General features: G+C 38.4%; 2 protein-coding genes across 2 annotated transcripts in view; both read left to right on the top strand.

The window, feature by feature from the left end:
- The window catches only part of MRPS6 (mitochondrial ribosomal protein S6), a 125605-nt gene that overhangs the window by 74989 nt on the left and 36781 nt on the right, over positions 1-13835 (top strand).
- On the top strand, positions 493-2683 carry SLC5A3 (solute carrier family 5 (sodium/myo-inositol cotransporter), member 3). Its single transcript, XM_012657411.1, has one exon. The coding sequence runs from the start codon at positions 493-495 to the stop codon at positions 2647-2649; it is 2157 nt and encodes a 718-aa protein (XP_012512865.1). The 3' UTR covers positions 2650-2683.

Here is a 13835-nt window from a genome sequence, read left to right as displayed (position 1 = left end):
TGCTCTTTGCTGTGGAACTGAAGTATACTGTAAAAGTTTTTTTCTTTTTATAAAGAATGTCTTGTTGCGCCGTGTTTGCTAGACTGAAAGTTTCCTCATCGCGTGGTGAGACCCTCCTCTAATTCAATCTTTGTCTTTTGTCTTTGCTGCCTTGCAGGGTTGGTACAGTAGGCTTCACTAGACTTAGCTGCAACTCAGAATTTCTCCTCCAGCACCTGAGTAAATGCTGATGGTCTTGTGGAGAGTGGATTAAGAGTACGAGCTAAGTTCTCAGTCCCAGTTAAGAAGCGGAAAATTTAAACTGTCTCCTTCAAAGTTTATCACAACCACCACCATCAAGACAGCAAACCAAAGGACAAAGACTTTGACCTGCTTTGTTGCTCTGTGTAGTCCGGTTCACGTATGGTTTACAGACTTGGCTGGGGTTACTAAAAAGTAAATAAAAAGTCGGACACTTCTGTTATTGGACGCTTTTATTCACAAGTTACCAGAATGAGGGCTGTACTGGAGACAGCAGACATTGCCATAGTGGCCCTGTATTTTATCCTGGTCATGTGCATTGGTTTTTTTGCCATGTGGAAATCTAATAGAAGCACTGTGAGCGGATACTTCCTGGCGGGGCGCTCTATGACCTGGGTAGCAATTGGTGCCTCTCTGTTTGTGAGCAATATTGGGAGTGAGCACTTCATTGGGCTGGCAGGATCTGGAGCTGCAAGTGGATTTGCAGTGGGCGCATGGGAATTCAATGCCTTACTGCTTTTGCAACTTCTGGGATGGGTTTTCATCCCGATTTACATCCGGTCAGGGGTATACACCATGCCTGAATACTTGTCCAAGCGATTTGGTGGCCATAGGATTCAGGTCTATTTTGCAGCCTTGTCTCTGATTCTCTATATCTTCACCAAGCTCTCAGTGGATTTGTATTCGGGTGCCCTCTTTATCCAGGAGTCTTTGGGTTGGAATCTTTATGTGTCGGTCATCCTGCTCATTGGCATGACGGCTTTGCTGACTGTCACCGGAGGCCTTGTTGCAGTGATCTACACAGACACTCTGCAGGCTCTGCTCATGATCGTTGGGGCACTTACACTTATGGTTATTAGCATGATGGAGATTGGCGGGTTTGAGGAAGTTAAGAGAAGGTACATGTTGGCCTCACCCAATGTTACTTCCATCTTATTGACATACAACCTTTCCAACACAAATTCTTGTAATGTCCACCCTAAGAAAGAAGCCCTGAAAATGCTGCGGGATCCAACAGATGAAGATGTTCCTTGGCCTGGATTCATTCTTGGGCAGACTCCAGCCTCAGTATGGTACTGGTGTGCTGACCAAGTCATCGTGCAGAGGGTCCTAGCAGCCAAAAACATTGCTCATGCCAAAGGCTCTACTCTTATGGCTGGCTTCTTGAAGCTTCTGCCAATGTTTATCATAGTTGTCCCAGGAATGATTTCCAGGATACTGTTTGCTGATGATATAGCTTGCATCAACCCAGAGCACTGCATGCAAGTGTGTGGAAGCAGAGCTGGGTGCTCCAATATTGCCTACCCGCGCCTGGTGATGAAGCTGGTTCCGGTGGGCCTTCGGGGCTTAATGATGGCAGTGATGATTGCAGCTCTGATGAGTGACTTGGACTCTATCTTTAATAGTGCCAGTACCATATTCACCCTTGATGTGTACAAACTCATCCGCAAGAGTGCAAGCTCCCGTGAGCTAATGATTGTGGGGAGGATATTTGTGGCTTTTATGGTGATGATCAGCATAGCATGGGTGCCAATCATCGTGGAGATGCAAGGTGGCCAGATGTACCTTTACATTCAGGAGGTAGCAGATTACTTGACACCCCCAGTGGCAGCCCTGTTCCTTCTGGCAATTTTCTGGAAGCGCTGCAATGAACAAGGGGCTTTCTATGGTGGAATGGCTGGCTTTGTTCTTGGAGCAGTCCGTTTGATACTGGCCTTTGCCTACCGTGCCCCAGAGTGTGACCAACCTGATAACAGGCCAGGCTTCATCAAAGACATACATTATATGTATGTGGCCACAGCACTGTTTTGGGTCACGGGACTCATTACTGTAATTGTTAGCCTTCTCACACCACCTCCCACGAAGGAGCAGATTCGTACCACCACCTTTTGGTCTAAGAAGAGCCTGGTGGTGAAGGAGAGCTGTTCCCCAAAAGATGAACCATACAAAATGCAAGAGAAGAGCATTCTGAGATGCAGTGAGAACAGTGAGGCCATCAACCACGTCATTCCCAATGGGAAATCTGAAGATAGCATAAAGGGCCTGCAACCTGAAGATGTTAATCTGTTGGTGACCTGCAGAGAGGAGGGCAACCCGGTGGCTTCCTTAGGTCATTCAGAGGCAGAAACACCGGTAGATGCTTACTCCAATGGGCAAGCAGCTCTCATGGGTGAGAAAGAGAGAAAGAAGGAAACAGAGAATGTAGGCCGGTACTGGAAGTTCATAGACTGGTTTTGTGGCTTTAAAAGTAAGAGCCTGAGCAAGAGGAGTCTCAGAGACCTGATGGAGGAGGAGGCCGTTTGTTTACAAATGTTGGAAGAGACTCCACAAGTCAAACTAATACTAAATATTGGACTTTTTGCTGTGTGTTCGCTTGGAATTTTCATGTTTGTTTATTTCTCCTTATGAACTTAAGGATATGGTGAGACACTAACTTAAGAAAATACTGGTCTTTGGAAAAAAATTATGTATGTCACTGTTGATCTCTCAGGCATTGTTTACGCTGTAGGTTTTAGCCAAATTTTACTTAGCAGAAAATCATCTATTTGCGAGACTTTATTTTCTCAGAGATGGATGAAAGTAAATTTACCTTCAACTTAAATGAAACAAAGCTTAACAGACTGAATTGTGCAAATGTGGTTTAAAATTTTGCATACCAAAGTAAGGAGAGACCAGTTATTCTCATAGAGCACTTAGAGCAGAATATATGTTAGGATACCATGAATAAGGTATACTGTCTGCACTGCCCAGTCTTGGCAGACCTTATCCTGAAGTAGAAGATTTGCTCATTTCTAAGTTTTTTCTCTTGTCTCTGTAATCCCTACTATAATTAAAAGAAAAAAAAACCTGAATTGTTAGACATTGTACAATCAATTATATACTGAAAAACTTAACCGATGCGCTGGTGTTGATACTTGTTTCAGGACAAGTTAGTTCGCAGGTTCATTTTGTTAGCATGAGCCTATCTATGGATTCTGGATTCTGATTGCCAAAAGAAAGAATGTTTCCTGTAGGTATTTTTGTACCACCAGTATATGGAATGTTGGGGAAAAACTTTGTTCCGGTTTGTTTTTCTTTTTTCCTGCTTTGAAGTTTAAGTGAACTATACTCAAATGCCCACCAAATTTGTGAAGTGACATGTGATTGTACTGTCTAATAATGACGGGGAGAATATGAAGTGGTCTTGCTGGTGGTCCTTGTATTTGTCAATCATGTTAAGTTTGTTTATATACTTTGGGAATTACCAGCTCCCAAGCAGTGTTTGATTAACTTATGCTGAGAAGATCATACTCCTAATTTTCTAGCTTTGTTCTTGTTATTTGGTAAAATTTTTTATTAGTCTAATGCCTCCCCAAGTGGATCCAGCTGGAAGATATGTCCAGAAACCTGGAGAAAAATTGACATTGCCTTTGTGTGTTGGGTTGCTCTGCTTCATTAGATCGTGATTTTGAGGTAGAGTTTTTATTTAGAAGGAAAATTTAATTCTGATACCATATTGCATTCTTGATAAGACTGGCCATCTGTACATAGCCTCTACATTTTTGTTGTTCTAGTGACTTAGAGCAGGAAGATGTTTGAGTACAAATTGGCCATCAGTAACAGAACTCAGTGTACGCTTTGCTGTTGGAAGTGTGTCAGTATAGTCTTTCTGTAGGATGAATAGTATGTTTGAGAGGTGCCATGAACAAGAACTCCTGGGATTAGTTGTTTCTTGTGGAGGGTATTATAGGACTATTTAATTATAGGACCCTCTATCTTGACACGGCTTGGTACCCAGTTATAGTGTCTATGGGCAAGAATCTGTTATTCACAGGCTATTTCCCCTTCGTGAGAACAGGGTACAAAAGATGTTAGAGAAAGGCTCTACAGATTACGTAGTTCTGTGTCCCTGTGCGCTCAACATTGTCCTTTGTCCTCCATAAAAGATGAAGGAAGCAAATTATGTATCTACTTTCTTTGGCTTTCTTTAGTCTCTGATACTTTTTAAATTGCATGATTTTATTAAGCTTGTATTCTTTAGGGAAAACTAATTTTATAGATAATTTTGTAGATTTTGAATCAGAACTCAGTCCTGATGACTTTAAATTTTTTGTAGTCTACAAACTAGTTTCATTATGGTGGACTTGATTAGTCCAAAGTTGATTTTAGAAATTATCAGGTAGCATATTGTCTTCCCATCTTCAGTAGGCTTTCTGATGGACTGAGTCTGTAGATGAAAAAGTTACTCATGTGTGAATAGCATGTATTTCTGAAGAGCTTAGAGTGCCTTGTAGAGTTTTTTCTCAATTTCATTCTTGAGGTTATAACATGGGGGCCAAATAGATAGGGACTGTCCTTTGCTTGTATGGAGGTTGAGGCTGTGACATGTCCAAGGTTAAAAAGTCGTATTTGGGAAGAACAGTAACCAGGTCTCCAAATCTGGACTCATGGTTTGTCCAGAAATGTCCGGACAAATGGTCTGTCCATGTTTTGCCCTGTTCTTTTCTCAGAGGAAGTGTTCTTCCTTTCAGACAACCTTTTGGTATTTGAGAAAGTAATTGGGTCTTGGTTTTTCCAAATTGGCATTAAATTGTAGGAATTAAAATTTTCTTTGACCCTGAACACATTGCCATGTTAATTGAGCAGTGAGAATTGACATACTGCCTGGGCAGCCTTCCTATCTCTTCTGTATACAGCATAAATGGATAGGAGGTGTTTATGTGGATTTTTTTCCCCCTTTATTTAATGCTGAGTTCTAATAGTTCAGAGTATTAGGGTCCCCCCACATTCTCTCTGCTGTTGTCTTAGTAAGATTCATAAAGTGTTATATATCATCTTGGGTCTATTTGTGTGTATATAGCAGTAGGTCAAGTTTAGAGTACTAATGTCTGTAAATAAGGAATGACTATTAGCATATTCATTAGAATTGTTTATTCTTGCCAGTGTAAACATCACTTTATTTAGACTGAAGTCCCTGAAGCTTGTCCTTTTTATTGCTTCCCAGTAATAGATAATGTGCTTGAGTAATAAGTATGTGAATTACGAATTGCAACTTCATTTTAGGGGCCAAACTTCAGTCTATATTTCATTAGAATGATTGTTCCTGGAATGATACATGGACTGTCTTAAGCTAGCAGAATGTTCATACTTTTTACGTTGACTAAATGTGTCCTAAATGATGGCATTGATCTCCAGACATTAACGTGTATATTTTTATATTAGCTCAAGCTAAAGTACAGAATTGACTTAAGAGTGATATTGACTAAAATAGTAGCTAAAAGTCAAAATGAGGTGAGGTCATTGGTCTTCAAAGGTAGAGGAAAATACTGTCTTAGCAGTTGTTAATGCTATCCCCGGTTCTTAGATTCTTGTCTTCTCAGGCGATTTTAGTCTGAAGATCTGTTGAGAAAGGCTCATTACATTGGTATGTAGAATGATTATTGGCTCTTTATGGGACCTCTAATTTCCCTGGTCATCTAAGAATATTCTGTCCTGCCACCCCAGAGAGAAAACAGTTGAGCCAATTTCTTCTTTTCCAGCTATTCTATTCTTTCCCCAGGGAGGTTATTTCTTTTTGTCTTTAGATTAGAAAAGCATCAAGCAATAGCAGTGGTGCTGTGTCCTTTGGCCTAAATTCAATAGCTCTCATCTCCCAGGGCTTCCTTTTCACTTGGCTCAAAGGATCTGTTGTCTTTTTGCACAAAGAGGCTGGCCAGGATCATGTAGCCATAGCTGTTAGGGAGGGATGATACCCAAGAAATTAGCGGGGACCTGTTCTCTGTGAAAGTTCACATTTGAAGACCTGAGTTGGGAGGGTTGTTATCCAGTTGTCTACCTTGAGGCTGAGCAAGGGGTTAAAAGTCTTGTCAGGGCAATTAGTCTTTTAGTTTATGTATTTGCAGTCCGAGGCTTTTTTGTCTGTCCAGTTACATGGCTCTTCCCTCTCTCTTTGAACACATTTGGTGTAGTCTAGGGGTTATTCTTCACCACCAGATAAACCAGCTGTGTTGTTAGCTATAGAAGGTTAGGTCCTTCCGTGTTCCCACTTGGCAGCATTAGGCTTACTCAGTCCCTTGTTCTTTGCGCCTGTCTCATTTTCATCTGAGATGTGATGACTAGAAAGGAACCACATGGGTATCCAGTGGTGACACCTCACCAATCCCTAGGTTTGGGTTGAGAGAAGATGTATACAAGACCATTCCTGTTAAATTATGTGACTACAGTGACTTGCCAGGCCAAAATTTTCCCAAGAAATCAGAAAAACTGAGATGCTGACATGAACCTGGATGATACAGACATTAATAAGTTGTTAAAAGACAAACTTAGCTTAAAATCCACAGATGTAGAATCATACTAATTGGATTCTAGAACTTGAAGCATCTTGGCTCTCAGCTAGTTTAAACCCCTCCCTCATTATAAATTAGGGTATCAGTGAATAAGATCCAGCTTGGTAAACCCTGGTTTGATGTTAAGTATTGTAAAGTGCAAATCTTTTAACACATTAGAGATTTAAAATGGCTATTTGATAGTGATAATTTAGTAGAAAAATGCTTTTAGGGTTTAGTATCCATAAGATTCTCATTAGCCAGGTGCTAGGTTGCTTAAGTCATTTCAATGTTGGTATCAGGCTGAGCAGACTTTACAAATGAGATACATTTCTCTGTGTGTATACCTGCTTCCCATTCAGAGAGACTGGTCTTTCTCTTTGTCTTCCTTCACATTCCTGCTTTTTTAGTTTTTCACTTACTTCTTTCAACACTTACCGGATTCTTATTTTGATCTTTAGTCAGCTTGGTTCACTTTCAGGCATATTGTAGTGTGCGAGAGTGCCGTTTTGCCCCAGTATTGAGGACTTAGATCTAAATAATGATTCCTTAAATGCAGTTTAAATACACTAAATTTCTTTTAGCTTAAAATGTTAATTCTTGAGGATGATTTTCTCAGACTTTGTGTTGACTAATATTAAAATCACTAATAGTTCATCAGTATCTTATTCTCAGAACTCTGTTTTCAGACATGGAGAGAGCAACAGTGAAAATTCATACTAGTCCCTTTGGAATGATGGTGTCAGGGTGCAGAGAGGCAATGGAGTTTTGTTTTGAAGACAAAAGGACTTGTTCCTGTAGTAAGTAAAGGTAAAAATTTGGCATATAGAGAAACCCTTAAACCCTTTCATACTAGTAGTAGGTATGAAGCTGGAAGTAATCTTTTGATTTTACTAGATTTGGTTGACTTAACTCAGGGCTGCAAATCCCTTTTCCTCCATTTAAAGTCACTTCTCTTAATTTGGAATGTTTTTGTCAAACTCTCCCCTCTGCTGGAATACTCTGGCTGTTCAGCTGCTTTGACTCCTGGGAGAGATTTAGCTGAGGTTCAAAGTAATTAATAGGCTTTGCCCATGCTGAGTCCCACACCATAATTCACTTAGTCATATAAATATTTTTATTTAAACTTCTCTCTCTCCAGTGCTGGAAATAAGGCTTTAAACTACTGATTCACCTTTAAAGGAATGTTGTGAGAATTGATGTAATTTGTGTTATGTTTCCATCTCAATTCCTTCATAAAAGGTGGGATTTAGTTTTTTATTTTGGGGTAAGCACCCCATTTATCTGGTAACCAACACCTGTAACCATTGGCATATAGTCTTTTACTGAAAAATAGGATTTGCTGTATCTGTATCATTACTAATCTCATGCACTTTACTTTTTAGGGGAGTACCATATATAATCTGAGGCTGTTGACTTAAACCAATAACCTTACCTTGTGTAACCACTCTTAAATTTGTTTACTTGGATTCACAGCATGTTTGAAACGAGGGATGCTCGAATAAAGTGAACAGCTGGAGAGCAAGTCAAGATAAAGCACAGTGGTCTGAGATTCTTCTTAGTGTAGGAGCAGTGGTTTTGCTGTCCTTGGAAAAGCACTGTACCGTAGTTGTTGCTCGTGATAGTGAAGCCCTCCCCTCTTCAAGATGGTTTACGTTCAGTGAACTCTGCAATAAGGGAAATACATATTACACTGATTTTTTAACAATAGCACAAGTTGACAGTAGAGATCCACAGCCTAATTTATCTTGGTAAATTCACTCTGTTCTCTAATGCTGCTGGATGAAGAGGTATTAGAGTGTTTACTTTGTTTTATTGCTTTCGGACAAGCTAGTCTAGGTAATTTTTAAGGTTATCAGTGTAGCCTAGACTTCTGTAAGTGGAATGTTCGTTAATAACTCACATTTTTGTTGTGTAATAAATGGAAACTGAAACTAGGCTTATTGCTATTATTGAAATTCCAAATTGACAAAGGCCAGTATATATGGTATTCCATACTGTAACCAGGTTTTGAAATTTATACGTTTGAATTAGTGCCTTCTGGTTGCCAGTATTGACTCTGCTAGTTTGCACCTTTCCCTTTCTTATTTGTTATTTCTCTTCTTAATTTTTGTTATAACTAGTGAAGGAAGTTAAAAAAAAAACAAAAAACAAAAACCATTATATTTACATCCTTTATATGTGGCCTTTATTTAGGTTCAGTGAAACCAGGTAGCTCTATATTTGTGTTGCAGCCTAAATGTTATTTATTTGTCTTTGTTTCTTGTATATCCATAATAAAAATTTTACTTATATTCTGTGATATTATTTTAATTTTGTTGTTCTTCCACTGTAGGTTTGATAGGTGTATCTGAGAACAGATGAGTTACAACAGTTTATATTCCATGACAGAGAAAAAGCTAAAGTCCATAGAAAGCACAAAATTGTGTTCACACATGTATGTATCCACATGTAGAAAGCACAAAAGTAGTAGTATTCTCTGTATCCCACAAGTGCCAGCCATAAAACCCAGCAAGGTGTTTGTCTCAGAGTTGTTATGAGGATACAGTTTTGAAAGCCCAAGACAATATGGTATCTAAGTTTTGGGTCCTAAATGTTAAAAGTAATAATTTGGTGGAGGGAGAGAATACAAATGTCAATGCTGCAATTTTATTTTGGGGTTACTAGCTAAAATGGGGTCTGTGGGCTCTTTCCCACAATCTGGAACTAAAGAAACAGGGATAGATGCCTTGGTTTTTGGTGAGTGGAACAGGTGACACACTTTTGCTTTAAGCTGTAGAGTCATTGGAGTTGTTTTTTTTTTTTTTTAAATCTTAAATCTGTAGGAAATGTTACCTCTCATCAGCAATGCCCCCAAACATGGAGAAATTCACACTTTCATAGGGCAAATATTAATACCACTTGTTAATTTTTGTGTAGGTTTGTATGTGAGAGATGAAGTTACCTTTTTTTGTCCCTGTATTCCTGACTGCTTCATTTTAATAGAGGAGAATTTGGTCCAGGTGTTCTGAGCATCAAACTAATTCTGAAACAGATTTGCCAAATGAACTACTTTGCTTTTCACAGTGGCACTAGGAGTCTAAAGGATTCTTTTACTTGTCCCATTACCCTCTTCAGGACTAGATGAGATGAAATCTGTGAATGTGCGTGCAAAAGAAGAGAATAATGTGTTTTTTCTTCCAGTTGGCATGGCGCTTATCCTACCCCTCGCTTCCTCTGAAGAGTCCCTATTATCAAGCCTGAATAAATATCTTTGTCTTAAATTTTGCCCATATAGCAAAAGATAAAATTCATGGAATGGAAGAGAAGTGACTATCTTTGTTCCTACTCTTTTCGATTTTGTATATTTATCTTTTTCGGGAAAGACTTTGTCAACTCTAAAATGTCTAGAACGAAGATGATAGCGGTTGTAGACTAATGTGATATGTTTTAGAGGGGTTAAAACCTGAACATTTTGAGGGAGAAATTCCTTCCTCCAGCAAAAAGCTAGCCAGATGTGTATCTACATTATTTGAGAATGTGAAATCTCAGCCTTGGGGGAATGAGGGGAAAGAGGAGTGCCAGAAATGCAGGAAAAAGAAGTTGTTTGAGGAACATCCTTGGCTTAGCAATATGTGATAATGCAGAGCAGTTATAACCTGTTAATCCCATATATTATGTATTCTGTACCTTTAAATGTTTTTAAATTTAAATAGTTTATAAGAACTTTAAGAAAGATTGCTTTCTTAAGGTATTTGGCAGAAATATCTTTCATTTATAATTCCATGAAAAACGCTTTAATTAGCCTAGGTGAAAAGTAGTCCTAGCGGTGTAAATATGTATAATTAGAATTTTCTAATTTCACTGTGAGATCTCTAACTCTTGAGTGGCAAACAGATCAAGTCTTTTGCTCATGGACTTTTCTGTGGGGTTGTTAAAATGCAAAAGCTTTATTTTTTTTAATAATGACATATTATGTTAGTGTCAGATAATGGTGTGGAATCTGTTCCCTGCTTCCCCTACCGTATTGCTTCAGTTTATAGATTGCCAGCAGAGTTCAGAAATAGAGCAGGGATTTACCCATTCTTTGTGTGGACATCCCATTTTCTGTTGTCCAGACCTATGTTGGCAATCACATATGAACTGTGTTATGCTTCTCAGTGCTTTTTTTTTCTTTTTTGATAAGACGGATATCAAAAATAGTTGCTGTGCAAAAGTTAGTAGTCTTCTTCAAGAAGAAAACCAATTCCTTTTCTAATAATATCCTGTGAAATTGCTTCATTCATTAATTCATTTTTAAGCCAAATGTCAGCAGAATACTGCTGCTTTTATCTAGTAATTTTGATATATAAGTATTAATGCATTTTTAAAGATGTCTACATAGAAAAATGTTTTTCCCAGTGTCCTGCCTGTTATGCTTTGTTCAGATTTTCTGTAAGAGACCAGTCAGTGCACTGGGGGTGTGTATCGTGTACCTGTATCATTTTAGTCTGTTAGGCATTGTAGACCAAATGTGATTATAAATGAAGTTGATAAACATTAATTTTGTTATTGATGAGTTTTTTGAATTGTAAACTGATTTCAATTTACTCTTCATTGTCCACAGCTTTTTTAATTTTAAGATGTGACTAATCGGATCCATCTCATTGTACAAAGTTTTAGGTACAAGCAGAAAGTAGAATTTGGTGTAAACCAAGGAATATGATTGAAATTGTAGATTTAACATTGTTAATCATTCATGACATTCTAACTTGACTGTTCTAACTTACTGTGTACAATCTGATTTTTAAAATTGTAGACATGTATGATCTTGGTTTAATGTGTTTTTAAAAAGTGTTATTGTTTAAAACAAATGAAAAAAATGAAGCATATCTGCTAAAGAGCTGTCAGTTTTCATTACTGACTCTGTAAAATACACTGTTCTTTGTGTACTGTGTGTTATTTTGCCAGCTGCTGCATTAGCCTTCAAAAGTATTTGGAAACTTAAGATGAACTGCATTTCTTGCAAAGTATATTCCTTTCTGTGGTATTTTGTCCTGTAACTGAAGTATAGTAATTATTTTATGGAAATGTTAGCAATTCTGTACCAACTTTGAATAAAATGAAAAATTTATATTTCTGTGACTGAGTATTTTCAGTATGAACATGTGTCTACCCACCAAAATTTGTAGTGTTTTGTGTGTCAGAGTTGAAGAGGGTTTACCTCAGTTTCTTTTTCTCTTGGCTCCTGAATGGTGTCCAGAGCATTTACCCTGCTGAGTATATGTAAAACACTGAGTGAATTAAAATATTCTTGGTTTTTTCACTTCTAATTTTGAAATAATTTCAGATTACAGGAAAGTTATAAGAATAGAGTGAAGAATTTAGGAATCATATTCATCCAGACTGACTGATAGTTAACCTGTTGTCACATTTGTCCTTTCCAATCATATACGTTTTTTCTGAACCATTTGAGAGAACCATTTGCAGGCATCATTCCCCTTTACCTCCTAAGCATTTTGGGGTATATTTCTTACGGATAGTCGCTCATAATTATCAAACGCTGAAAAGTAAGTGATTTTTAATCCAAAGATACTCAAATGTTGCTGGTTCCAGTAATGTGTTTATAAGCTTTATTATTATTTTTCAAACTTTCAAAAGCCAGTTCATTGCATTTAGCTTTTATGTCTCATCTCCTTTAATCTGTGGCGATTCCTTGGCTGTTTTTCATGGTGTTGACATTTTTCAAGTAATACAGACCATTTTGTGAATGTCCTTCCCCAGTTTGTTTTTATCTGTTTCCTCATGATGAGATTCAGGCTATGCATTTTTGTCGGGAATATAACATAAGTGATGGTAGTGTGCTCAAAGTTTCATATTAGGAGGCAAGTGATATGTTTTCGCATTATTATTGACATCAACTTTGATAGCTGGTCATTGTCGTGTCCACCAGGTTTCTCCACTGCCAAGTTACTATTTTTCCCTTTGGTAATAAGTAATTTGTGGGGAGACAGATTATATAACCTATTTCTCACCAGACTTGAATCCCTAGTTTTAGCATCCATAGATAATTCTTGCTTCAGTTACTACTATGATGGCTCATTTTCTCAGTTCTTTTGGGGGGAGCATACCAAACTCAAGAACTTCCCTTTTTCCCGTTTATTTGTACGAACTCATGGATTATTCTGTTCTGTAGGATATAATCCATTACAGTCATTATTTTGCTCAATCGTTTGCAGATTTGGCTGGTGGAACCCCTCTCAGAGTAGTTCTTTGTCCTTTGTGACATGTTCCTGTCAATTTTTGAGCGCTTCTTACTTTCCAACACAAGGCGTTCCGGGCCCAGCTTATCCTTTCTCTGCCCCAGTCTGGGGATTGGTCTGGGTGTGCGCATTCCTGCAGGGGTGTCCTGACTTCTGGGCCCTTTCAGTGTAGACAGCTAGGAAATTCATACACAGTCATGCACCACACAGCGCTGTTTCGGTCAGCGACGGACTGCATATGTGATGGTGCATCCGTAAGATCATAATGGAGCTGAAAAGTTTCTGTTGCCTAGTGACGTTGTAGTGTCATAGCACAATACTGAACTATGAGTTTGTGGTGATGCTGGTGTAAACAAACCACCCTTCTGTGCTGCCAGTCTTATAAAAGTGCATGGTAATGTCCTAGGCTGTCTCATTCATTCACTGACTAACCCAGAGCAGTTGCTAGTCCTGTAGGCTCATTTATGGGAAGTGTCCTTTACAACAGGTAGATGTTTTTTGCCATATTTTTACTGTACCTTTTCTGTTTTGATATGTTTAGATACACAAATACTTACCACTGTGTTACAGTTTCCTACAGTATTCCGTACAGTAACATCTGTATCTGTACAGATTTGTAGCTTAGGAGCAACAGGCCTAGGTGTGCAGTAGGCTGTGCCGTCTGGGTTTGTGTAAGTACACATTATGATCACACAGCAACACAATCACCTAATGATGCATTTCTTAGAACGTGTCTCCGTTGTTAAGCAACACGTGCTGTCCACAGATGCCTCCCATTATAACCCAGCACCACGGGCCTCCTTTTAGCCTTACCCCCATTCTATGTTCATATCTCCCTTCTCCAACAGTGAGAAATCTGCTGATAATACTGACACAACTCATTTTTCCCAATCCTACAACTGCCCTGTAATTAAAAAAATTTTTTTTCATGTCAAAAAGTCTTTATTTTACTTCATATTTGTTTGAAAATTTGGCTGAATTTAGAATTCTAGGTTGCAAATCACTTTTCTTGAGAACTTTGGAAGCATAAGACCATATTTTCTAGCTTCTAGTCACTGTTCTGAAATTT

This window comes from Propithecus coquereli, unplaced genomic scaffold (assembly GCF_000956105.1).
Source record: "Propithecus coquereli isolate 6110/MARCELLA unplaced genomic scaffold, Pcoq_1.0 Scaffold54, whole genome shotgun sequence".
NCBI classification, from domain to species: Eukaryota; Metazoa; Chordata; class Mammalia; order Primates; family Indriidae; genus Propithecus; species Propithecus coquereli.
Note: the sequence above shows the minus strand (reverse complement) of the source record. Positions and strands in the feature narration are given on the sequence as shown.

What these genes read in the sequence shown, in the direction of transcription:
- SLC5A3 (XM_012657411.1), top strand. Translation starts at nt 493, where the DNA reads ATGAGGGCTGTACTGGAGACAGCAGACATTGCCATAGTGGCCCTGTAT.